This window comes from Protopterus annectens, chromosome 8.part0 (genome assembly GCF_019279795.1).
Source record: "Protopterus annectens isolate FY-2018-M chromosome 8.part0, PAN1.0, whole genome shotgun sequence".
Lineage (NCBI taxonomy): Eukaryota > Metazoa > Chordata > Ceratodontiformes > Protopteridae > Protopterus > Protopterus annectens.
The window spans coordinates 846,525,173-846,550,043 of NC_056741.1; the positions used below are offsets into that span (position 1 = coordinate 846,525,173).

Sequence of the window (24,871 nt, forward strand, 5' to 3'; positions counted from 1 at the left end):
AAGGCATAAACAATACAAAAATGTTGTCAGCTAAGTGGATACAAGGCAAAGTGCTTCAGAATTCATATTGCCGGTTGGGACAGTTAAATTGCAAAGGAGCTGAACCTTGGCAAGTTCAAAGAGACTTATTTTTAAACAGTCAGTAAACAAATAATACAATACATCACTTTCAGAAAGTCAGTTTTGACATAGTATGGCACAGGTATGTCTGAGATGGTGTGCAGGTTATACAAGAACCATGGCTAATTTAGGCTCTCCTCTTCTACCACGGAGGCAGTCACTATATTTATCTGATACATTTCTTATGCATGTGTCTGTGTTTCCTATTACACTTACTATTTCGTGTATGGGTTTCATCTGATGTGATATGAATGAAGGTTCTGTGCAAAGCAGCAGCTTTTAAATAGTTCATATGGGCCTGTTTTGGTGACAAAAATCACCAACAGTTTGTGTGATATGTGTCTTATTCTCCGCTTGACAGATCCATTTGCCAATTAATGTGCCCATTTTTCCAGTTACTTGTAATCATTGCATCTTGATTACTGAGGAGAAGACTGCTCAGATTTAGTTAAATGTCACAGAATTGCACATATAGATAGAGTGCTTCTTCTTCAGTGCAGTTTTATCAGATGCTCTCAAACCAGTTTCTGGCTTCCATGAGGGTGTATGTAAAAACTAACAGCATCAAAGCTTGATTATTTTGTCCTCCAGACTTTGCATGGAGTTCCACTTCGACAGGGTAATGGTCACTGACTTCTAATGCCTAGAGGCGACAAAATCAGATTAAAGAGATTAGTGTAATTAGTGAGGAACATGTAACTTCACTGATATTAACCTATTAAGGATTAAAGAATATCGGAGAATAGTCTGAAATTACAGTACACAGAAATATTAGTGTGGTTCAGATTTCTTCAACACACAAACTGAACACAGACTTAAGAATATAGAACAACTTGTACTGGCAAACTTGTGATGCTGCCATTCATATAAAAATCTTAAAATATTTTCTTTTGTAACATCTAGAGCGTTTCATCTAGAAAGTATGACAGTATTCCACATGCACACAAATCCTTTCTTCTTTATGATCATATATTGTAACCTACAGGGAGACAGTATCTCAGAGAAAGACCACAATATCAAATATGAATGGCACAGATCTAAAATGCAGCAGAGATACCAGCTAACAACATATTCTTTGACCTTGCAGAAAGAATAATTTCTTTTTGGAATGGTTTTATGTTGCCTCTGTACTTACCTGCTTAGCTATCATTGCTCTGGGTTTTAGTGTTATTGGGTTCACCATTAAGTTATTTGAATTTAACAGATATGGAAGTAAAGTATATAGAAAAACTGGTGGTGAAATGCAAAAGTCCAGGAAGTTATCAAAAGAAAGAAGTACAGGAATATAAATATGTAAAAATATATACCACCACACTATACCAGCATGTAAACAGCTGCAAAGATGCAGCAGTACCCTGTAGGAACAAGATCAGGGCAAACCCCAGAAACAACCCCCCCCCCCCCCCCATGGTGGAACCATAATAACAAGCTTTACAATAAAAAGAAGACAATTATAATCAAAAGCAAAAAGAGTGAGTCCTGGAATGGCAGAGCCCTTGTCATTGAAATAAACAAACAACTCAGGAGCTTAATAAAATCTACCAAAGCAAAGTTTGATGATAAAATGGTTACCTAAGCCAAAGACAATCACAAGGCCTTTTCCGGGTATGTTTATAATCTCAAAAACGCAGTGCAGTAATGCACTGAGATGATATGAAAGATACTACTTGTATTAAGGCCAATAAATACAGCTCAAACTTTACCCCTACCTCCTCTCCTCTCTGTCTGTCCCATGGGATATACCTCAAACTATCTCATCCTCAGCTATCACATAAGACCAGGTCTGAAATGTGCTATCAAAAGATAAAAATACTGTATTGTTGGGACCTGGCAACATCCCTTTATGCATCTTAAATACCATGACTCTCGATTTAGCCACCTGCCTGCCCAACAACACTGTTCAACTGCAGCCTCGTTGTAGGTTTTGTACCAAGCAAATGAGGAACAGCTACAATCATTCCCTAAGATAAGGGAGAACCTTCCACAGACTGGGACAATTACAGGCCCATAGGATTAAACTGCCTCATATGCAAATCCATGGAAAGACTTACCATGGAACTAATCAGTAAGGACAACAACACAGGGAACCTCCAAACATTGGATCCATTCTTGTTTGGATTCATCAAGGGCAGGTCATGCTTATTTAATCTACTGGACTTTTTTGAAAAGGTCACCAAAGCAATGGATGAAAGTAAAATGGTACACACTGCATACCTCAACATGGCCAAAGCTGTTAACATACTCCCCCACACAGACATAGTAGAAAAGCTAAATAAACAGGAATAAACTCCTACATTACTAACTGGATTGCCAACTGGCTCACAGATTGGATGCAGGAGATCAAAACAGGAGAAGCTACCTCCACAAAAAGACCAGACACCAATGGAGTTACAGAGGGTTCAGTGCTGGGACCTCTCCTGTTTGGTATCTATTTCTTTGAAGTAAAACCAATATTAAAGGACTCTGGCTGACTAAGTTTGCAGATAAGTGCAAGCTAGGAGCAGTTGCGGAGTCCCCAAGTGATTTAGCCATCCTGCAGGAAAGTGTGTACCAAATAAAAATAACTGGTCTCAAAATCATGGACTGAAACCAATACCAAAAAATGCATTATCATATCCTTTGGAAAGTCATCTACCCTGGGGAAATACCACATTGACAATACACCTCTAAGAGCTGACCCACTTGCTCAGGATTTGGAAACTTATGTGGACACTGATCTAATTTTTGTCCAACGCATGCCCACTGTCTTAAGAATGTCATTCTATATTGTGCTGCTTATAAACAAAAGGATTGTGTCTAGATTTGGAGATTTCATTGTTCCCCTTTACTCAGGCCTCATTAGGCCAATCATGGAGTATAATGCCCCTTTTGGCAGGCATCTTTCCTGACACATGCAACAAATGGAATGCCCACAGAAATACTTTACTAAAAAGATACATGGCCTAAACAATATGCACTACATGGGCCAACTCCATCCCTGTTATTATATTCTGTTTCATACAAACTGCTAAGAAGTGATCTTTGTCTGGCATATAAGGCATCCTCCAATCCAATACTTATGAACCTAATGCATATCAGTAAGTCAAACACAGGGACAGGTATATCTTGCAGAGGATATCACTGCTCTGGAACCGACTCTCCATCCATGTAAAATAAAGCTTATCCCTATCTGTATTCAAGTACAACTTGGATCTATGGATGAGTAACGGAAAGTTTACCCAGGAATGTCCCCTGTTTTACTAATGCTGCTCTAGGAGCAGCTCAGCTGTGCACTGAGCAGCATTGCCTCATTGGTCAACCATAGGTCTCAATTGTAGTCCTGGTGCTACCAGCACAGGCCTGTCAAACTATCTCGTTCCCTTCCCTAATAAAATATACAGGAAGCACCTGCTATCATGGACAGGCAGTTTCCCATCATCTCTCTGGCCAGCCTGATAGACATGGGTATCCTGAGGCAATGTAGTAATTGTCTCATGTTTATTGACAGCCACTTACTCCTGAAACAAACAAATACTTTATGTGAGAGCTGAAGTTACACAATGAAATTGGATGCAAGACTCTCACATAAGGGCAAATTGAATGCCAAACAGGTTGTCAGCACACACACACTATCCACACTAAATAAGGACATGATACATAAACCCACATATGCAGAGGTACTTACTAGTAACTTACCAAAAGATCAGAGGTCTCCCAAATGGAAACCACTTACACATATAAAAATGCAAAATATAATCACAACACATAACAAATAAGCCCATGCATAACACGTAACACCACGAAACCTAGTGTATTGGTTATAAGTGACTCCATTGTGAGACACATGGATATTCCCCTCACCAGGATGGATAAGGAGTGGGTTACGGTTAGCTGCCTGTCAGGTACCAGGACCTGTCAAGTCACTCAAGCACTTAAGCACTCAATCACAAGTACCGGTATGACTCTGTCATAGTTTATGTGGGGGTAAATGACTTGAGACATACATCACTGGACTACATGAAGAGAGACATGACTGAGCTTTCAGATTATGTGTCAAAGGCAGGTATAAGCCTATATACCTATAAATAAGCAGCATTTTACCTTCTCCAAGAATGATGCCACAATGCAAACAAAAAATGTTTGACTTTAACAATTGGCTTAGCTTCTGGTGCCAGTCCAGGGGGGTCCAATATCTCTCAGGCTAGGAAGGCATGTTCGACAGGCCATGCTGCTTTGCTAGAGATGGTCTGTACCTGTTTCCTGTAGGTTTTTAAATGCTGGCAAAGGCATTAGCCACCCCATTGTGTCTTTTTTATACAGTGACAAAATAACCAACCTCCCAACATAACAACATCCTCTCTAGATAAACTCAAGGTACTGCTGGTTAATGCTAGGAGTCTAAACAAGTAACACACTCCCTAGAAGCACTCCTCACTTTGGAAGATAATGACATCTGTACAGTCACCAAGACATGGTTCAAAGGCATGGAAAGCAGCCCAGCCATACAAGGCTAAAATGCCTTCCATACATTCAGACCACAAACTGAGCATGTAAGAACCAAAGCAGGAGATATATCCATTTTCATTAAGGATAAGTACACCTCGAGACTGGTCAAACAACATGACTCTTTTCGAGCTACTCCATGTCAAATTAACTATAGGCAAAGCCCCCTACCACATCATAACTAGCTATAGGTCCTCCACCATGAAACAGGAAAAGCATACCGCATACCTGGACTTAGTGGAGTCACTTGCCAAACAGCCCAACACCTTACTCATGAGTGATTTTAATTATCGTACCATTGACTGGGAAACATACATGACCACAAATATTCTGGCTCAGAGGTTCTGCAAATGCTCTGGAACAGCTAGTTACCACACCCACAAGAGGTTCAAATGTCCTAGACATAGTACTCACTAACATGGGAGAGTATTGCTCCCCCCCCCCCCCCACTGTGTGATGCCCTCCCTGGTAAGATTGGACCATAAATCAATCTTGTTTGATGTAATTATATGACCAGATACCCCATCAAGTAAAAAAATGCTTAAACATTTTTCAAAGACAAACTACCTCCTACTAAGTGATGGTTTACGAAGTTTCAAACCCTCCTCAAACACTGATAACACAGATTCCTATGCAAAGGTGTACACCAATGTGCTGTATAACCACTTAGACAGTTGTATAGAACCATCTGTACCTGACCGGATTAAAACTAGGTCTTGCCAAAAAAGCAAGCCACCCTGGTGGACCTCTAGTATAAACAGACTACACAACAAGAGAAAGAAACTAATGTCCAAGAACAAGAGGGAACCGGCTCAACAGAGGAAGTAACCCCTCTCTAGCTGAAACAAGCAAATCAGAGATTTTGTTAAGTCCTCCAAAGCTAATTACGAAAAATAGCTTCTCTAGCTAAGGATAACAACAAGGCATTCTTTAATTACATCTGAAATCTAAAAGGTAATACCCAACTATGCGGTGAACTGGTTGTGCATGGTACCACCCATACTCAGCTGTAGGTAATAGTCAACCTGCTGCCGACAGATTTGGTACAAACTTCTCCCCCCCCATCCCCCAAAGTATATCTGCCACCATCCTTCAGCTTGTTATCTCACGAGAGCAGGTCATCTAGGAGCTCTCCAAGGCCAAAGGTACGGCATCAATGGAACCAGACAATATCTCAGGTTGCCTTTTAAACAACTTAAAATGTGACCTAGCAGACTTACTTGGATCCCTGTTTAACACAGTCTACAAACTGGCTATTTTCCAGGGGAATGGAAGACAGTAACAGAAATTTCTTTGCACAAAGGGGGACTATCAACTGACCCTGGGAATTATAGGTCCATAAGCTTGATTAGCATCATCTGCAAGGACATGGAAAGAATAATTACAGACCTTATTAACAAGGACATAGGTAATCTCTAAACTCTGGAACCAACCCAATTCGGATTCATTAAAGGTAGATCATGTCTGTTAAACATGGTTGACTTATTTGAGAAAGTCACCTAGGCCCTGAACAAGGGAAAGGCATAGCATACCACTTATCTTAACCTAGCCAAGGCATTTGATGCAATCCCCCACTCAGGTATTATAGACAGACTCTCCTCTCCCAATTGTGAATTAACCCCTACATTACCAGATGGGTATCCAACTAGCTCACTGACAGGACACATACTGTCAAAGTGGGTGACTTAACCTCTAGAAAAAGACCAGTTACCAGTTGCATACCACAGGGTTCTGTGCTGGGCCTCTTACTGTTCAGAATTAATTTATCAGAAGTCCAGGCAAACTTGGATGGCCTGTGGTGGACCAAGATCTCTGATGACTGCAAATTGGGAGCAATTATTGAGTCCTCCAACAATGTTAATATACTGCAGACAGGGTTAACGCAGACAAATGATTGGTGTCAAAGCCATGGATTAAAGCTAATGCAAAAAACGCATTATCATTCCCTTTGGGAAAGCTTAAATCTATACAAATTACATTATCGACTGCACCCCCCTAAGTGTAGACCCAGTGGTATGTGAGCTGAGTACTCAAGTTGATAACAACCTGAACTTTGACTACCATGTATCCACAGTGGTAAGGAAATCCTTCTATGTGGCACATCTTATAAGTAAAGGCATCACATCTAGATCTAAGGATGTTATAATTCCATTGTACGCAGCCATCATCAGACCAGTAATTGAGTACAATGCTCCATTTTGCATGTACCTCATGAGATACCTGCAACAACTGAGCAGACCACAGAGGTTTCTCACCAAGAAATTACAGGGTACACAAAACAGGTCTTACACAGAAAGACTGAAATCCCTAACACTGTATTTGGTCTCTGACAGCTTGTTAAGGGGTAACCTGTGCGTGGCTTACAAGGCAGTCTCTGATATGACCGCAATGGAAATGCTACACATTTGGAAATCAAACTGCATGAGGGTCACTCATTCTAGGGATCTTATCCTAGCCTCTGACATGAACAGGTCATTCTGGAGAGATAGATACATCTCTCAGAGACTGTCATTTCTCTAGAACAAGATTCCAGTTCATATGAACAGAGCCCCTCCCTGACCCTCTTCAAATGCAACATAGATCAATGTATGGGTGACCACAAATTCATTCCTGGAGTGGTGCCCATGTCCCTCCTAGACAGAGGAAGGCATTATTAACTACCATAGATCCTTACCTCTGCAAACTTCACTCACCTAACCACCGACAATTGGGACAAATCAGGATAAATATGGCTAGGCTTGTAAGGGCTCTAGGGCTGTTAGCCTAATAAACTTCTATGAACCTATGAATGGAGAGATGCAGCTCCTAAATGTTCTACCCCTTGCATGGACCGCCTCAAATTATAAGTGGTATGATCTCAGTTATTCTCACTAGGGGTAATATATAATTATCAACCATGGGATAGGTAAGGTCAGTCTAACACCAAATGGGATAGTTTAATTCTAGTACCAAAAGGGAAGTTGGATAGGCTTAAAATGGCCCACTAGGGTAGCTAACCCAGTGTTTACTTATGGAGCTATGAAAAGGTGGGAGATAAAAAAGATGGACTGGGCTAAGAAGGAGTACTGGGTGACTAACAAAGAGGATACGAGAACATTAGCGGTAGCAAAAAACAAGACATCAATACTATTCTCCCAGCTTTTGGAAAGGGACTCAGTAGATGGCACAGAGAAACTCCCTCGGGTTTCAAGGTAAAGACAGAAAGATAATGAATGTAGTCATCAGATATCAGTCATATGAAATGCCAGCAATGACCTGCTCACCAGTTCAAAGGATATCATAGGTAGAGGGCAGTAGTACTTTCAGCAGTTTCTGAATGTAGAAAGCCCCACAAAAATGGCACTGCCAAACACGCAGCCTATGATGAAACAGGAAGAAAACCTCATCCTAGGAGAAGTAAGAACAGCACTAAGGAAAATTAAGTCAGAAGAAAGCAGCAAGCTCAGATGAAGTCACAGCAGGTATGATCAATATATTGGGTGAAACAGGGGAAAAATGCCTCCTGAGGTACTCACTGCAGTACAGAGAGAAAGGCATATCCCAGATGAGTGGAGAACATGCATTGTAGTGTCAATGTAAAAGAACAAAGGGGAATTCAAAGCTGTAGGCAGTATAGAAGTCTCCTACTTCTGTCACACTGCATGACAGTGATGGAGAGGGTGACTGATTAGTAAATATGCAGAGTGGCAAAAAGGAAGATGGCAGATGAGTACTCTGGATTCGGATCAGGACAACACAACTGACTCAAGATTTACAGACAATAAAGAAGAAGGTAAAGATGAGGAAAGAATCTATCTGGGTATTCCTAGACTTGGAGAAAGTATATGGCAAGGTCCCAAGGAAACTGATTAGAGCAGTCCTGTAATGGTTCAAAGTCCTTGAAACATTGTTAGAATTAGTGCAGGCTAAATACAAAGACCCCAAGATACAATTACAGTGTTCAGACACACAATGGGGTTTCCAGTGAGGGTTGGGTGCATCAGGGTTCAGCTCTGAACCCACTGTTGTGCATACTGGAAATGGGCAGCATTAACAAACAGGTTGGAGGGGCTAGATTAATTAAGCTACTGTATGCAAACAATGCAGCATTACAAGCAGACCATGAACAAGAACTTCAGCAAATGGCAGGGGAATGGAATGGAATTGAAAACTGAATGGACATAGGGTGAAATTGAGTACAGACAAGACATTTGCCATGGCAGCAAATGGAAGAAATCAGAACAAGCTGAAAACTGAGAGTGAAAGGAAAATATTGGAATAAGTAGGTCAAAGATGGAATCAGAGGGGCTGCAGCCAACTTCCATAGATTATCAGGAGTAGCAGTGACATTAGAATGTCAAAGAAGCTGAAGAGTAAGGTGTATAAAACAGTGGTGCCAGCAGTTCTACTGTATGGCACAGAAAACTGGGCAGTGGAGACTCAGCAGATTGGAGGAATTTTCTTACTTTCAGGCTTGATTTACCCCATTCACACAATTTTCTAAATTCCAGTGCATAGAAAATAACACTATATGGCCAACATACTAGTGGCACCAATAATTTAAAGAAAGCGGACACACCTTACATCTATCTCCCCTTTTCAGAAGCAAAAATAAATTATCTTGTGTGGTAGAAATTTGCAATACAATTCATTAAACTCTACAAAATTTGCATTGTTTCTCTGATAATGTGCTTATATTTTTCCATCAATTTTGTCGCTCTGTATTTTTTAAATGTGTTTTGGAGTAGTATCCCGTATTCCTACTGGAAGTAGGAAGACATACACTATTTGCTATTTAAATTTTATGCTTATTGGATGTCCAGATTTTTGGCTGGATGTATCTACTTTCTAAGGGCCTTTGTATATATTTTCAGTGTCTGCAGGTTGAAAGGTATGAGGCAGAGTTAAGGAAGCTAGAGGTGATAGAGATGGAGTGCCTGAGAGGGGTGGTAGGATGCACACTGTAAGACAGACAAAGAAATAAGGACATCAGAGCAGAAGACAAAATAGCTACAGTTGTAGAGAAGGTCAATAAGAACAGATTATGATGGTACAGGCATGAATTCAAAAAAGTAAAAGAATATTTGGTGAAGAAGATTTGGGAGAGACATGAATAAGGCAAGAGGAAACCAGGAGTTCAAGAAAAGAAATGGGTGTATTGTGTGGAGCAAGTTCTGCGGCAGTCAGACATAACTGTTAAGGTACGAGTGTGGCCTTGAATCAATAGAGGTGGTGACAGTTGACATAACATCCTAACCCCATGTAGGGTTCTTAACATCTATGCTCTTTAAAGGTCAAATCACTTTGCAGGTTGTCGCTCGTCCAGTCAGTATGAAACAGACAAGCATTCGTGGGTTCTGTTCAAGCAGCTTTATTATGTACAAACACATCATGATTGAAGCTTAATAACTTTAACTTAGATAAACTCATAAACAAACTAGCTATCACACTCATACATGCTTACTGTCTGGCTGTACTCTCAGAATGGCACTGAATCCAGCACATGCTTGCTATTTATATGCATGTGTCGACCTTGAAATTCTTCTTAAAGATACAACACACACATACTATTCTACATCCTCCCTCTTTGAGAAATAGTCATGCAATATTGACGACATCAATTGACATGCAGTTAATACAAATTATTCTTTGTCATGCAATTATACAGAACTAAATACATATAAACAATTATGTCCAAGTTGCTGTGTATTTTACACTAAGCTTGGAAATATGACCAAATTATGTGACATAGAAATTAGAATTAGGTCTAGCAAGTGGAACTGTCTCTGCTGAATGTTCAAGCCTTGGTGTCATCAGGAACATCACTGGGAATGGACGTAGAAGTTAAGACACATTCTGGAACATGAACATTGTTTGCATTGCTCTGAGATCTAGAGTCTGTATCACAGGAACAATGCTGCAATATTGATTCTGATACAGGAAGAAGATGTCTGCAATTTCTCCTGTACTTCACACCCTCAAATTCTACAGAGTAGGATCTTGGTTCAGCACATATACCTGTTACTTGACCAATCTGGTCAAAACCTTTCACCGTTTTTATCCTCACTGTCTCTCCTTCTTTCAATGGATGAAGAAATCTGCTCAGTTTATCATAGCTGGACTTCTGGAAAGAAAGCTTTCTGTATAGTTGGGCTCTAATTGTTCTGTTGCTCTTTGCTTTAGGCTTCAACAAACTGGAATTGATAGGGAGTGTTGTTCTGGTTTGCCTAGATAGAAGTCTCTGAGCAGGCAAGCCAAGTATATCATCACTGGGTATGTTTCTGAGATGGAGTACATTCAAAAAGACATCAGCATTATCATGCTTTGACTTCTCTAGTAATTGCTTTGCACTCTTAACTGTATGTTCAGCTAGTCCATTTGACTGTGGATATTCTGGACTACTAGTAACATGTACAAAGTCCCATTATTTTGCAAATTTCTGAAACAATTGACTGGTAAATTGGATACCATTGTCAGAAACAACTTTGTGTGGGCTACCATGGACTGAGAAATGACATTTCAACTTGTTGATAACAGCAGTGGACGTTAGGTTAGGTAGTAAATTGATCTCAAACCAGTTTGAATATGAGTCTACCAACACTAAGTAATGCTGATTGTTCCACTGGACTATATCAGTGGGTACTGTTAACCAAGGTAGTTTAGGAACTTTACTTAGCTGAAGTGGTTCTTTTTGCAAATGCGGTTTAGTAATATTGCATACTGAACAAGAAGAAAGTACTTTATCAATGTCTTTTCCTAGAGAAGGCCAAAATACTAGTCCTCTCACCCTTTTTTTGGTAGATTTGGAACCTGGGTGACTACAATGCAAAATCTGGATGTATTCACATTGTAAGAAAGCAGGAACAACAATTCTATGACCTTTGAAAATAATGCCATCTTCCATCAGCATCTCTTCTCTGTAAGGAAAATAGGTTTGCACTTCAGGTGGTACACTGGATTGCTTTGACAGCCATCCAACATTAATGTAGTGGTTGAGCTTTTGCAAAATTGGATTAATCTTTGTATGATCTCTCAGCTCATCAAGTCTTGTGGTAGAAAAATTCCATGACGTCAAAGTCCAAATTCTCTGCATTAAGCTGTTCTGTTGCATTTCTGGGCGATCTGGATAAGGTATCAGTCAGATAAAGAAGTTTGCCTTTTGTATAGACCATTTTGAAGTTGTACTTTTGCAATTTTAGCATTATTTGTAATCTCACTGGAGCTGAATGCATAGGGTTCTTTAAAACAGTGACTACAGGTTGGTGATCAGTTTCAATCTGAATGGCTCAACCATAGATATAATCATGAAACTTTGAACATGCAAATACTGTTGCCAAAAGGTCTTTCTCAATTTGAGCATATTGGATTTCAGTCTGGGTATGTGATCTAGATGCACAGGCTACTAGTCTGCCTTCTTGAAGAATAACTGTGCCAAGTCCAAATTTTGAAGCATCACAGGAAAGAGTTACTGGTTTATTGATGTTGTAATAATTTAATGTAGGTGGGGTAGCAATTTTCTGCTTCAGGTCTTTAAATGCTTTTTGGTGCTGTTCCAACCATAACCTTGTAACATTTTTGTACATCAACTCTCTCAAAGGTGCTGTCAGCTCGCTGAAGTCTGGTATAAACTTGCCTAAACAGTTGACCATATCAAGAAAACATTGTAAACCTTGAACATTATCTTGTGTTGACATCTCAAAAATGGCTGCTTGCTTGGATGAGTCTGGTCACAAGATAGTACTAGTAAATAAATGGCCTACATATGTAACTTCTGGTAGCCCAAATTTGGACTTGCAGAGGATTGAGCTTCTAATTCACTTCATGTGCTATGTCTAGAACTCTTTTAAGGTTTCTGTCATACTCTGCTATACCATTGCACAAGGATAACCTGAAAATATTTGCTTCATTGTATGCTGGAAGACTTCACTTGCATAGTTTATTCCAGATGACATCCTAAGGAATCTATATCTTCCAAATGGGGTACTGAAAGTAGTCAGTAGTGAAGATTTGCAATCTATCATCACTTGCTAAAATGAACTTTTTGCAGACAGAAAAAAACAGTGGCATTCGATATTAGGAATGCGACTTCCTAGACTATGCAAAATGCTGATTTGGTATAGTGGTGTGTTGCTCTGACTGTAGTGCACAAGGTCCTGGGTTCAAAACTTGGTAGTGAAATGCATGGTGGTAATACAGCATCTTAGTCTAGAAACTTTCCAAGATTATACAAACAATGTTTAAAATGGGTCCCTGTTTTTAAAAGCTGGTTCCCTGGTGTAATGGTTAGCACTCTGGACTCTGAATCCAGCGATCTGAGTTCAAATCTCAGTGGAACCTGTTGTGTTTTCAGTGGTACAGGGAAGTAAATAGTGTGGGAAGAAATAGCCAGGGAATTGTTATGGCTGGGGTTGTATAGGCCCTAGGGCCGATAGCCTAGTACCAACCTATGAACCTATACACATTGGATGATGTGGTCTCTTTAATGCCTTGCTTAAATCTCTTGGGTCAATAAATATTCTGATTTCATCTGAGCCTTTTTTGTGGGCTGCTACCATGGACAACACCCATTCAGTTGGTTCCTTAACTGGACAAATTACTCCTTGCTGTACCATTTTATTCAACTGAGCTTTGACTTTATCCTGCATAGCTATCAGAATTTTTCTTGCTGGTCTGACCACTGCACTGACTTATTCTCCATAAGGAACATGTCTCGCACAACTGGCCACATTAAGTTGTTCAGCAGTTCTCACCTTAGCAAAGGTGTCTCCTGACATAACATTACACTTTGAACCAGTGTCTACTTTGAGCTCGGTGAATTTACCATTGATCTGCACAGTGCAAAACACTTCATTCTTCGCCAACAAATTTCCTGCATCAACCCTCTCACCAATTACTGACACACTATCTACTTAGAAAGCAGAATTGCAACTCTCTATATCATAAACTTGTTTTTTTATGTGACCCTTCTTTATAACTATGTGAGGTTTACTTGATTTGCAAAACTTCTGAGAATGGTTCCATTTTTTACATTTGTGGCATTGCTGACCAAATGCTAAACATTTTTCTCTTTTAAACCTATGATTGGCACCACAACTGCGACAGTTAACAAGAAAGCTTGATTTGGGTTTTGCTGACTCACCCATTGTACTGCACTGAGCATGTCCTTTTGTTAGAACTTGCTGGAAAACTTTACTCAGCATTAAATCACTGTCACAAAGCAAAGACTTTCTCACTGCAGCAGTATTAATACCACACACAAGCTTGTCCTTTATTAACTCATCTTTTAAGTCACCAAACCTACACATTTTAGCTCTATTTCTCAGATCAGTAATGTAAGCTGTAACAGTTTCCCTTTTGATCTCTTGTGTAAAACAAATGCCTCTCTAATGTAACATTTGTCTGGGGGCTGCACATTTACCTGAATTTACATTTTAAACACTCAGGGTCCTCCCTTGATTCAGCCTGTACAACAATATGGCAGTTTTCAACTTTTCCTTCATATACTGCTGGTGCATACACAAATGAATGCTCTCTTTCAATGGCCTCTGACCCAGCTAGGTTTAGCAAAATGAATGCTCTGGTGCATGCATCTTTGTCAGAATAAGCTGCTTGTATAACAATATCGTACTCTTGCTCAAATACTCTCTAGTTCTCTGCAATGTTCTGATCAGATACAAGTGGTCCTGGTTTATGAAATGCCTCTGCCATATTAACACATATCAGTGAAGGCTTTTTTAAGTATGCATGAACACACACACACACACACACACACACACACACACACACACACACACACACACACACACACACACACACATTTACATATGCTAGAAATGTATGCCAGTACTTGTAACTATGCTAGATAGCACAATAAGCCTCTGAATAACTGAACTTTGGGAAATAAGGCTTCTCAGGCACAAGAATACTTTTGAAATCACTCCACTGTAAGAAATTGCCCCTTATCAGAGTAAGAAACATTTCAAAATAACTGCACTGTGCGAATAAACTAGGCAGAAGAAGCTCAGAGTAAAAACATTTTGAAGTAATTGCACTTTGCGAATAAACAGTATACAGCACACTGAATGTTTCCCAAAATGGTTATACTTTGCTAAATAACTCTTTACAGTGTAAGAAACATTCTGAAATGGCTGGACTTTGCGAATGGACACACCCAGCACAAGAAACTTTTTTGAAATGGCTGTATTTTGACTGCACTTCACGAAATAGTTGCACTTTGCACACAAATAAACTCTTCAGAATAAATGCACAGTAATAAGTACACACTGTAAGACTTTTACACACTTTGAGATATTTTGAATAACTCTGGTTATGCCCTTGATAGCTTCAATCAATCCAAAATAGTAGTTTATGCCAAGACACAGTATTTTGCCAAAAAACATGCAGTTGCCTTGCTTCATTTATGCTTAATATGCACTTTTTACCCTTTATTATATTCAGTTTGCTCGTTTAATCTTTTTTCATGCCCCTTAAACTTTTCTTGTGCTCGTTTTACTCTAAACATGCCTGTTTTACTTTAAACATGCTTGTTTTGCAATTCTGAGGTGATTCCAAACCCCTTATGTGCTTTTCTGATAATCGTTTTATCAAATATCTTAATGTTAAAAATTGTGTTTAATTAATAAACTTTTCGAGCTTCTCGCTTGTTTAATAATGCGGTTTGTGCCCTTGTAATGCACTTTTATCTTTTTTATAAAATAAATCGTTCTTGCAAGTTTTCATTACCTTTGGTTAATTTCTGACTCTTTTTTGTACTTATTTCTCTTAGTTTACCTTCACTGTTGACTCGTGGCTCTGAAAAGCAGTTTCTGAAATCCCGGTTCTGACATCATGTCACTCGTCCAGTCAGGATGAAACAGATTCATGGGTTCTGTTCAAGCAGCTTTATTATGTACAAACACATCAGGATTGAGGTTTAATAACTTTAACTTAGATAAGCTAATAAGCAAACTAGCTATCACACTCATACATGCTCACTCTCTGGCTGTACTCTCCAAATGGCACTCAACCCAGCACATGCTTACTATTTATATGCACATGCTGATCTTGAAATGCTTCTTAAATATACAACACACACATACTGTTCTACACAGGTGAAGGCAGATTTGCGGTATGCTACTACAGTAAACTCTCAGTTAACCGGCACTCATGGGGACTGGCAGATGCTTGATAACTGTAGTTTCTGGTTGCTTGAGAGTTACTATTAAAAATAGGCGTGACTAATACTGAACCCTATACAATTTGTTTGGTTTAACTTGTTTTAAGGTTGGGAAGAGAGGGAATTTATTCCTATCTTCCTTTTTAAAACTCTAAAACTCTAATTTCTATGGGGGGAAAACAGAAAGTGCAACATATGAAAATTGTACTGTATTTCTTCAATATTTTTTGCTGGTTGCTTGAGAGTGCTGGTTGCTTGAGTTCCGTTTAACTGAGAGTTTACTGTACTGTGAATGCAGTGTAACAAGACATGAACGGCCCTAAGTCAGAAAAGGGTGGGATAAAAAAAAAATAATACTTGAGAAGAGGAAAATTAGGTGAGATGTTTAGGCTACTGGTCTGCAATGTGGTTCTGAGAACTACAGAGAGGAGCTGGTTGTGGGGTTTAGAGGTGGTGAAACTAGGTTCCTATAAAATCAAATGGCCATGAAGAATGCAGAGAATAAGGAGCTAGTAAATAGAAATGGTGTGGGGATAAGGTGAGGTTCTAGTTATTACTGATGTACAAAAATAAATATTAGTCACACCAAAAAGCATGACTGGAATGGAATAACCAGAGACTGTAATATATGAGATATATAGCATAAAGAGGAAGACATATTGACAAAGCCCTAAATAATGGGGGGGGGGGGGGGGCGGCAAAGGCCCAAAAATAGTGACATTTTTTAAATATTGCTTTTGCAGACTTAAAAAGTTGATAGAATAACAGTTTTGCATTAGCATGAATTTTATGAAAGATATGAAGTCTGAAACTCAAATGATTGTCATTATTTTCTGACTTCAGTCCTCAATGATTTTACAATGATTTGGCAGAAAAACAGAATTTTATGAGAAATAGACTAAAATATGTGGCAAAAATCTGGATATTCTGTGAATATCTGGGTTTAGTGTATAGCTTTAAATGCTAATGTCTAGCTGCATGCAATTTGCATGTTATGTGACACACTTTCCTCAGTGTACACCTTGTTGAGAATGAAAGTTCAGTGTATGCCTGTGTGTGTGTGTGTGTGTGTGTGTGTGTGTGTGTGTGTGTGTGTGTGTGTGTGTGTGTGTGTGTGTGTGTGTGTGTGTGTGTGTGTGTGTGCGTGTGTGTGCGTGTGTGTGCATGTATGTGCGTGTGTGTGTCTGAGTGTTATTTACTGAAAATCTTAACAGAGACAGTGCAGACTGGTTAATTCAGTAGTTACAGAAAAAATAAGAAAGTAAATAGAACAGAAAAATGGAAGCTCTAGAGTAAGACCATAAAGGATAAGGGAACTGAAGTTATGTTTGGGCATAGAGGGTGATGCAGGGTTAATCATAATCGCAGCACTGTTTAGGGATAGGAGTACTTCCCAAATTGCCTGTTGTGCCAGTAGTGAGAGTAGGGCTTTGCCTCAGTAAATGGAATGGAAACTCTCCAAGTCCAATAAGTACACAGAAAAAGAAGAATCCAGAAATAATGGCATGTAGAAAATGCCAGTAGTAAAGGGAAGACATGAAAATGAAATGCAAGAAAGCAGTACTGAAAGCATACCAGTCCCCTAAGTGTAAGTGTAGAAAACTGCTTCCATTTTATTAGATTTTCTCATGCTCCCCTCCAGTGCCCTACATTGGTCCTTGTTAAACTTGAGTCCTGTAGCTTGCATCTGCAGACACATCTTCTTGTCATCTCCAGTAGCATAGACTGATAAACCTCTGACCATGGCCCAGATGAACAGAGTTCACTTAGTGGCCTGAGCTCTTAATGGAGCTGGTAAGGGAGGATGGGAGTGAGAGGCTGCTGCTAGCTCATCTATCCTGGGGACAGTGAGGCAGCTCTGGCTAACCACTTGGGTGACACTTAACAGGAGCACTTGGAGATACACTCATGGAGCACAAGCCTGTGAGCATGTGCTGCCCATGTGCAATAACATACATTCAGGAGAGTCTGTGTGGAGGCACCCTGCTTGTGGCAACCAGTAGTACTGGAGCTCGGAGAACTGGCATGAGGTCGGAGGGTGCTCTACTGGCAGAGAGATAGACTGCTCCATCATATCTGGAAGCTGGCACACTCTTTACCACCTCACAATCATCATAAGGGAACAAATGAGCTGCTCAGGCATTCCAGGCAAGCCCATGGTACACTTGCCAAGCCTGGGGATGCCTGGTTCTTGCCCTAGAAGGAATGAATTGGACAACTTGGTAAAGGTAGTGGCACAACTGGGTAGAGCTTGTAGGCAATAGAGAATAGGCACATCTTCTCATGTACTGCCTTGGCCAGGTGTGTCATTACATGCATTCCCATTTCCATGATGAATTAGCCTGTCAGTTTCCCACTAATAGCCACACTTCAGGGACTGCAGAAGTGGTAGTTAAACTTCTATAATATCAATTCACAACACATGAATAAGCATTCTTAAACTTGTCATTATCTGATTTAATTGGTCATGGAGGTCTAGCATGTATCCCATTCCTCTTCTATCCCATCATCATTTCTGTAATACGCACTGCAATTTTGTCACACCTTTGTCTTTCAACAGAAGGTACTCAGCTAATACTGCTACTTTTTTCTGGCATAAAAAATGAAAATAGCCTGCTGACTTTTGTCTCTTTCCTTTTGGATGACCCAGCCTTACTCCTTTTTCAGTCTCAGGCTGTACCTCTGTACCTATAGCTTGGCTTATTTTACTTGACCTCTTTTGGATGTACATTTAAAAAAACATAGATTCACCTACCTCTGCTTCAGACATCCTGAGTGCCTCAGGGAAGTTGAATGGCTTAGCTGAGCCTGGGACTATATTGCTGAGGAACTCATTCCCATAAACCACGATCCTGTGTGTCAAAAATAAAAGCATCAGTTAATTTCCTGTTATTTAACAAGATACGTGCAGACTGTGCTGATGAGCGTTGTCATTATCTGATGTTATGTAGCCAATTAAAATGGGTGCTGCTATTAGACTGTCGTCCCAGTACTATAAGTCTCACAGGATTTCTGCAAAATGAGCCTTAAATAAGTACAATGATTTGTCACTGTTTGTATATACCTCCTGGAATCCATTGGCTTTGGAATGTCACTGATCTCTAGATCCTGAGGTGATTCTGCAGTAATAATGAGCAGTTTAGGTGTGCATTATGTGGTCATTATTGGTGGTCAAAATATATGTTTCTGTCCTGTGGTCATATAAAAATGAATCCTAAAGAATATGAATTGCTCAGTATTGGTTGTTTATGATACCAATAATATGGTTATCAGTAAACATAATTTTGTTGATCCCTCACTACCCTAAGCTCTTTCTCTTTCCCAACTTTGCTTCTTCTACTATAGAACTTCTTCAGTAAAGCATCTTTTATTTCTTAACAAAGTATATAAATATTGTTACAGATACTTTGTCGATCTGGAAAAAAGTTAGTATGTGTCACAGAAAATCAGTTGATCACACATACGTGTTTTTTTACTGAACGAGATGGCAGTACAGCAGGAATCAGGGAATTTGCCCTTCTCCCACTTTAGTGTGGTCTTAGAGATGGTATATCTAATTAGCACCGAATGTTAGGGGGTGCAGGTGGGCATCCCTCCTGCAAAAAAAAAGCTTCAGAAGTTTATTATTTCAGTTAGCAGTATACATCTATATATATATATATATATATATATATATATATATATATATACATACATACATATATATGTTTCTAATTGTTGAGTTAGGTTTCAGTGACTCATATCAATGAGATTAGTCAAGTAAAACCCAGCTTAGTGAAATTCAAGGACAAGTCCCACGGGGGGGGGGGGGTCAAGTGCATCTCTTCCTGTTTAAGTGTTGGATGAGCTGAGACACAACAAATCCCTGCTCAGCAAAGCACACCACAATAAATTCATACCAACAATATGAGAAAGAACATATAATTGGCTGGGTAAAAATCACATATTTTATCTGTGGATCTATCTTAATCTCCATGCAAAACAAAACTGTCATGTTTCTATGCAGTTCAGGACTTCATGTTTATCACCATTATCTCATACTGAAAGGGAAAATCATATACACCCTTCTGCAGTTATCTTTAGCCAGATGGATCAAGTCAATCAAAATAGTGAGTCAGGGATTTTGATTGTGTTAGGGTTTTGTTTGATTAAATAAATCTGATTATCTGATCTGTCAGAAATAATACTAGAAATGTCTTATTATCTGGCAGCAGAAATTCTGACACTAGAAAATGATGCCCTGACTAACCATATCTGAGATCTGTGTATCAATCTGCCTTGTATATTTGTGCTATGTTCTCATTATGGCTGTACCCTCCCCAACATCTGTCAAAGTGTCCCATCTGTTTGTGATATACCTGTTTACAGAAAATTAAACTATAACTTGATGGACATTCACACCCTAGAGTTTCAAATATAGTTTCACTATATAGTCTGATTTGGCCTTGAAACCTTTGTATAATTTTGTTTGAGTATGCTTGCGGTCTAATATTTTCTAAAAACACTCTGACTTTGAATGTTCTGAATGTATTAGTCAGACCCCTTACAGCCTTCCTTTTGTCTTTGTTTTACAAAAACATTTTTTCTTACATGTTAACTCTCATGTCTGTAATACGAACAGAATCTAATTTCAAAAAAGTATTGCTTGGACTTCCAACTCTTATCTACTCAATAGAATGTGCCATATTCTAGCCGAGTATCTTACATATTTTCCATATTACTAAGCCCTCATTCAAGTCCATGTGCTACTACATGTCCCCACAGTGTTTGACCCTGCAAAAGGAGAGTTTCATGCTTCCGGTACTCATGACATATAAAAGTTACTTCCTATAATTGATTCAGAGGCTGCCCCAAACAGCTGATCTCATACCATCCCCTTATTGTTGCATACTTTGTTTACAGAGTGATGATTTGTACTTGTGCAAAGTTTATGCTGTGTGGTAATTGTTTCCAGAAAGTGGATATCAAAGTTTTTTTGGCTTCATAATATGGCTAGAGATGCTTTCTCATCCTCAGTAATAAAAAAAAAAAAAAAAAAAAAAAAAAAAAAATTATTCATTTTTTTATACCAAACCAGTACACTGCTACATCAGTCAGTGTTTAACAGGTGCAACAGCCATGCAAGATTACTAGACACTGATAGAGAAGCTGTGGGAGAAAGTGCAAATTTGCAGTTTAATACAAGACAGTATATTTCTGATTTTAATTACCGAGGCTTGGTTGTCTGTGTCAAATAAAGGCTTGTTGCTTTGGAACACTATCTGGTTTTCATGATTTTATGGGAATTGTTGTAACTGAGCTTATCAACGAAGTTTTAAGACCACTAGTTTCCCTGATTTTTTTTTTACAGATTCCTATGCTTGTTCATTTTTATAAAGTAAAAACAGGCATTACATTGATGTTATATGTTTGTTTTGTGTGTGTGTGTGTGTGTGTGTGTGTGTGTGTGTGTGTGTGTGTGTGTGTGTGTGTGTGTGTGTGTGTGTGATTTTTATCTGATTCTGAGCATACCTGTTGGTGGATTTATGTTTTTTTAATTCAGTTTCCATGTTGGCATTGGCTTATAGGAAGAAATCTTATTCTAAAAATGGACATGGGATAATCATAAGGTACTCTGCTTCCTCTCACAGTCCTTCCAAATGCATTCAAGTAAGTGATGTAGGAATCCTCCGTGTTACTTGTGGGTGTACATGATGTGTGTGGGTGTCAGCCTGTTTGTGTCCTGTGAGGTATCGGTGTTGTGTCTACAGCTCACAACTGTCTCTGATGTCACAGAATGTCGCTGTGGACAGATCTCCTCAAAAGCTGTAAGGATATCAGCGGGCGCAAGAAACTCAGTATCAAAAGGTGTTTGCACAGCTTTACAAAGTTATTATCCATACCATAAACTGCAGGAAGTTTGAGTGCCTGCATTTGTCACCATATAATCTATTCTAGATTAAAACAACTGCCATGATGCACATTTGATGGAATTGTCTTTTTTGCTGTTAGTGGCTGCCTACCTGAAATCCACAATTATGTACTGGGGTTGGTGGTCATCTTCATACTATCTGCAACATAAAAAACACATCAAAGAGGGTGCTAAATTATTTCTGGAATCCTGCAGACAGGAACACTTCTTCATAGGAAGCATATTCTAGTTCTTTTGCACACAGATACAGGTGTAAACAGGGCCCTCTTGTCTTGATCTTCATCTTTTTCCTGCAGATATTCATCCAATCTGCAGTTCACTGATTCATTCAACATGTTCTATCTAGACAACACTGCATTCTGATAACTGTGGAGGAAACAACTGCATTAAGCCAAGGGTCTGGGAGCCACAAGACCCGAAGAAGCCATGAGGTTTCTTGACGGCCAAAGATGTGTTTTAGCATTTTTAAATAACCTTTTCATCCAATGATTGGCTGAACAAAATCCATGATCAAACAAAGAAATTTAGTCTTACTTTTAAACTTTCTTTTTACCTGCATCTTTTCAGCACATCTTAAGTAAGACTACACTGTAATAGCTGTAATGGAAATAACAGTATTAAGCCAAGTATCAGCTCTCAGAAGCCATGAGGTTTCCAGATATATCAAGATGCATTTTAGAGCATTTTAAACAACCTTTCCATTCAAAGAAAGAAAGAATTTTAGTATTACTCAACATTGTTTTTTCCTGCATCCTTTCAGCACATACTACCTAACCAAGTCAACACTGTAATAACTGTAGTGGGAATAACAGTATTAAGCCATGAGGTTTTTAGTTGCTCCAAGATGCATGTTAGTATTTTTTAAACAACCTTTACATCCAATAATGGTCTGAACAAAAACCCTGATCAAAGAAAGACATTCAGTCTTACTTTTCAACTCTGCTTTTTCCTGCATCCTTTCAGCACATCCTAACTGAGCAAGACTATCCATTAATAATAGAATTAAGTAGGGGGTTGCTAGGCACCCAGATGCCATAGGGTTACAGATGCTCAAGGTGCATTTCAGAGATCTTTTTTCTAACCTTTTGATCCAGTGATGGCTTGAAAAAAAATCATGTGTATGGAAAATAAATTCAATCCTACTTTTTTCTTTCAAGGGTAGAATAAGTTGTATCCAACTTTTAATGCTCAAAGCTGACCAAACACTACTTCACAATAAACTTGATAAAGCAAATGCTTGTGAGGATACTTATATCCCTGAATAATACTTGCCCCCAACCTTCCCCAAATCAAAATAGGTAGGCAGTTTCTATGTATCCTCCTCCGGTGTTAAATTGGGATTAAAATTAAGGCATAAATGCCCACAGTTATATTTCAAGTTGCTGCAGTCATATTTATCTACAGTATGGCTCCTGATCTTCTGCCCCCAAAAGGCAGCCACCTTCTGTGTACCCCCCTAATGTCAGAATGGGGCAAAACTGAAAAGACAAACAGAACAGAACATATTTGCTGTCAGACATGTATAAACAGCATGCATATTTACTCTCCCCAAAAGATAGCCGTCTATATATACACCATATGTCTGATCATGAGGAAATGAAAAAATAATGATTACAATAATGTTTACGACTTGTTACTTCTAGAGACAGTACAGTGCTCCAATACACCCTCCGTGCAACTCTATGAAGTTTGTGAGGGAATAAAGAAATCATGCTCAGACTATCACCAGCCCAACACAAGATACAGTGACCTCTAAAGTTTGGGAGGAATGTTAAAGAAGTAATAACATTTGCCTAGCTCCACACACAATTACAGAGACCTTCTGTATACACCTATGAGTAGGGCTGATTTTAGACTAGGTGAGGTTCATGGTAGAAGTAATTACTAAGCCCTTGTCAAAATCCAGTTCAACCTTGGTGTGTGGGGGCCTCCCAGCCCCCAGACATTCTTAATGTCTGGGTATTCTATGATGCATTTATCCCTTATTTTTTGAGGAATGAGTGTTACAGTGAGCAAGTGGCAATGGGGTGAGTTACTTTCATCCACACAACCACCAGCAAGCAGTTATAGTCACTTCTATGTACAATTCAGACATAAGAGTGTGATAAAAGAGGATGACTTTGTATTTCTCCTTTGTTCCAAGCAAATGGTTGCCACACATTAAAACGGTACACATTGCTTCATATAATCACATTAGTCCTGCAAAACAAAATAATAAGCAAACAGCAGTAGGCAGCTAGTCATTTCAATGTAAAAGAAGAAAGCTGCAACAATTGTCTGTCTATGCCTATCAGGTATCCAGGTAAGTGGTTCATCTTACTTCTCACAAATGCACACTAGTCCTGCTAAGCCAGAAAGTGACTGTTTAAACTGAGCAAATAACAAGATGATCAGTTAATTACATCTAGCCAACCACAACCCCCAACCAACAGTTATAGCCATGACATCTGATCACAGGTCTCTCAACTGTCCCTGATTTTGACTCAAATTTTATCTCAGTCTCTCTTATTCTCTCCATAAATTGTGACTTTTGCGGAAAAGGTGGTGAATTACACTTAATAAATAACAACAATAATTAGAGATAGCAATGTCTTTTAATTCTAGAAATGTATATTAACTTTTTCTTAATCTGTCAGTGTGTTAATAGTACTAATATTTTAAAAGTGTCCCTGACTGTTTCTAAATTTATCCCCATTTCTGTTGAAAATTGTCCCTGCTTCACTGAGACCTATGTCTGATGGCTATGTAATATTTCACCTCCAGAGTCCACATAAACAAGTTAGCACATGTTGAAGTATGCCAACCCACGTTGCTCCACATATACCACAAAGCCAGGGAAATATTGTCCAAAATATCTGACAGATTACTGTCAGCACCCATGTAAAAATAATACTGTCTCACTTCAACTCTCCACATAAATCACAAAGTCAGAAATATTGCCAAAATATTTGATTGATCACTACCAGCAATATTTTAAAAACACTTATCTCACCAACACATCACTCTTCTTATCTCAACTGTCCGCATAACAAAGCCATAAACATTATAAAAGAGTAACTGGTTGATCACTGCCAACCTTATTTAAAAATTATAACACTAATTCACCATGCCATTTCTTGAAATATGCTCCTAATTTTGCATAATATTCCTGATTAAATATATGCACATATATATATATATATATATATATATATATATATATA

General features: G+C 38.9%; 1 protein-coding gene and 1 non-coding gene across 3 annotated transcripts in view; one reads left to right on the forward strand and one right to left on the reverse strand.

Moving 5' to 3' along the window:
* Nucleotides 1–24,871, reverse strand: part of LOC122809103 (deoxyribonuclease gamma-like) — a 94,585-nt gene that overhangs the window by 2,279 nt on the left and 67,435 nt on the right. For both annotated transcript variants that reach the window (XM_044080342.1, XR_006365860.1), the window contains exons 8-9: nt 18,513–18,609; nt 1–763 (exon numbers count right to left, since the gene is read on the reverse strand). The exon at nt 1–763 is cut by the window's left edge. In XM_044080342.1, the coding sequence (XP_043936277.1) occupies nt 626–763; nt 18,513–18,609 (235 nt within the window). In that variant the 3' untranslated portion in view covers nt 1–625. The remainder of the gene's footprint in view (nt 764–18,512; nt 18,610–24,871) is intronic.
* TRNAQ-CUG lies at nt 12,847–12,918 on the forward strand. The gene has a single exon. It is a non-coding gene; the product is annotated as a tRNA-Gln (tRNA).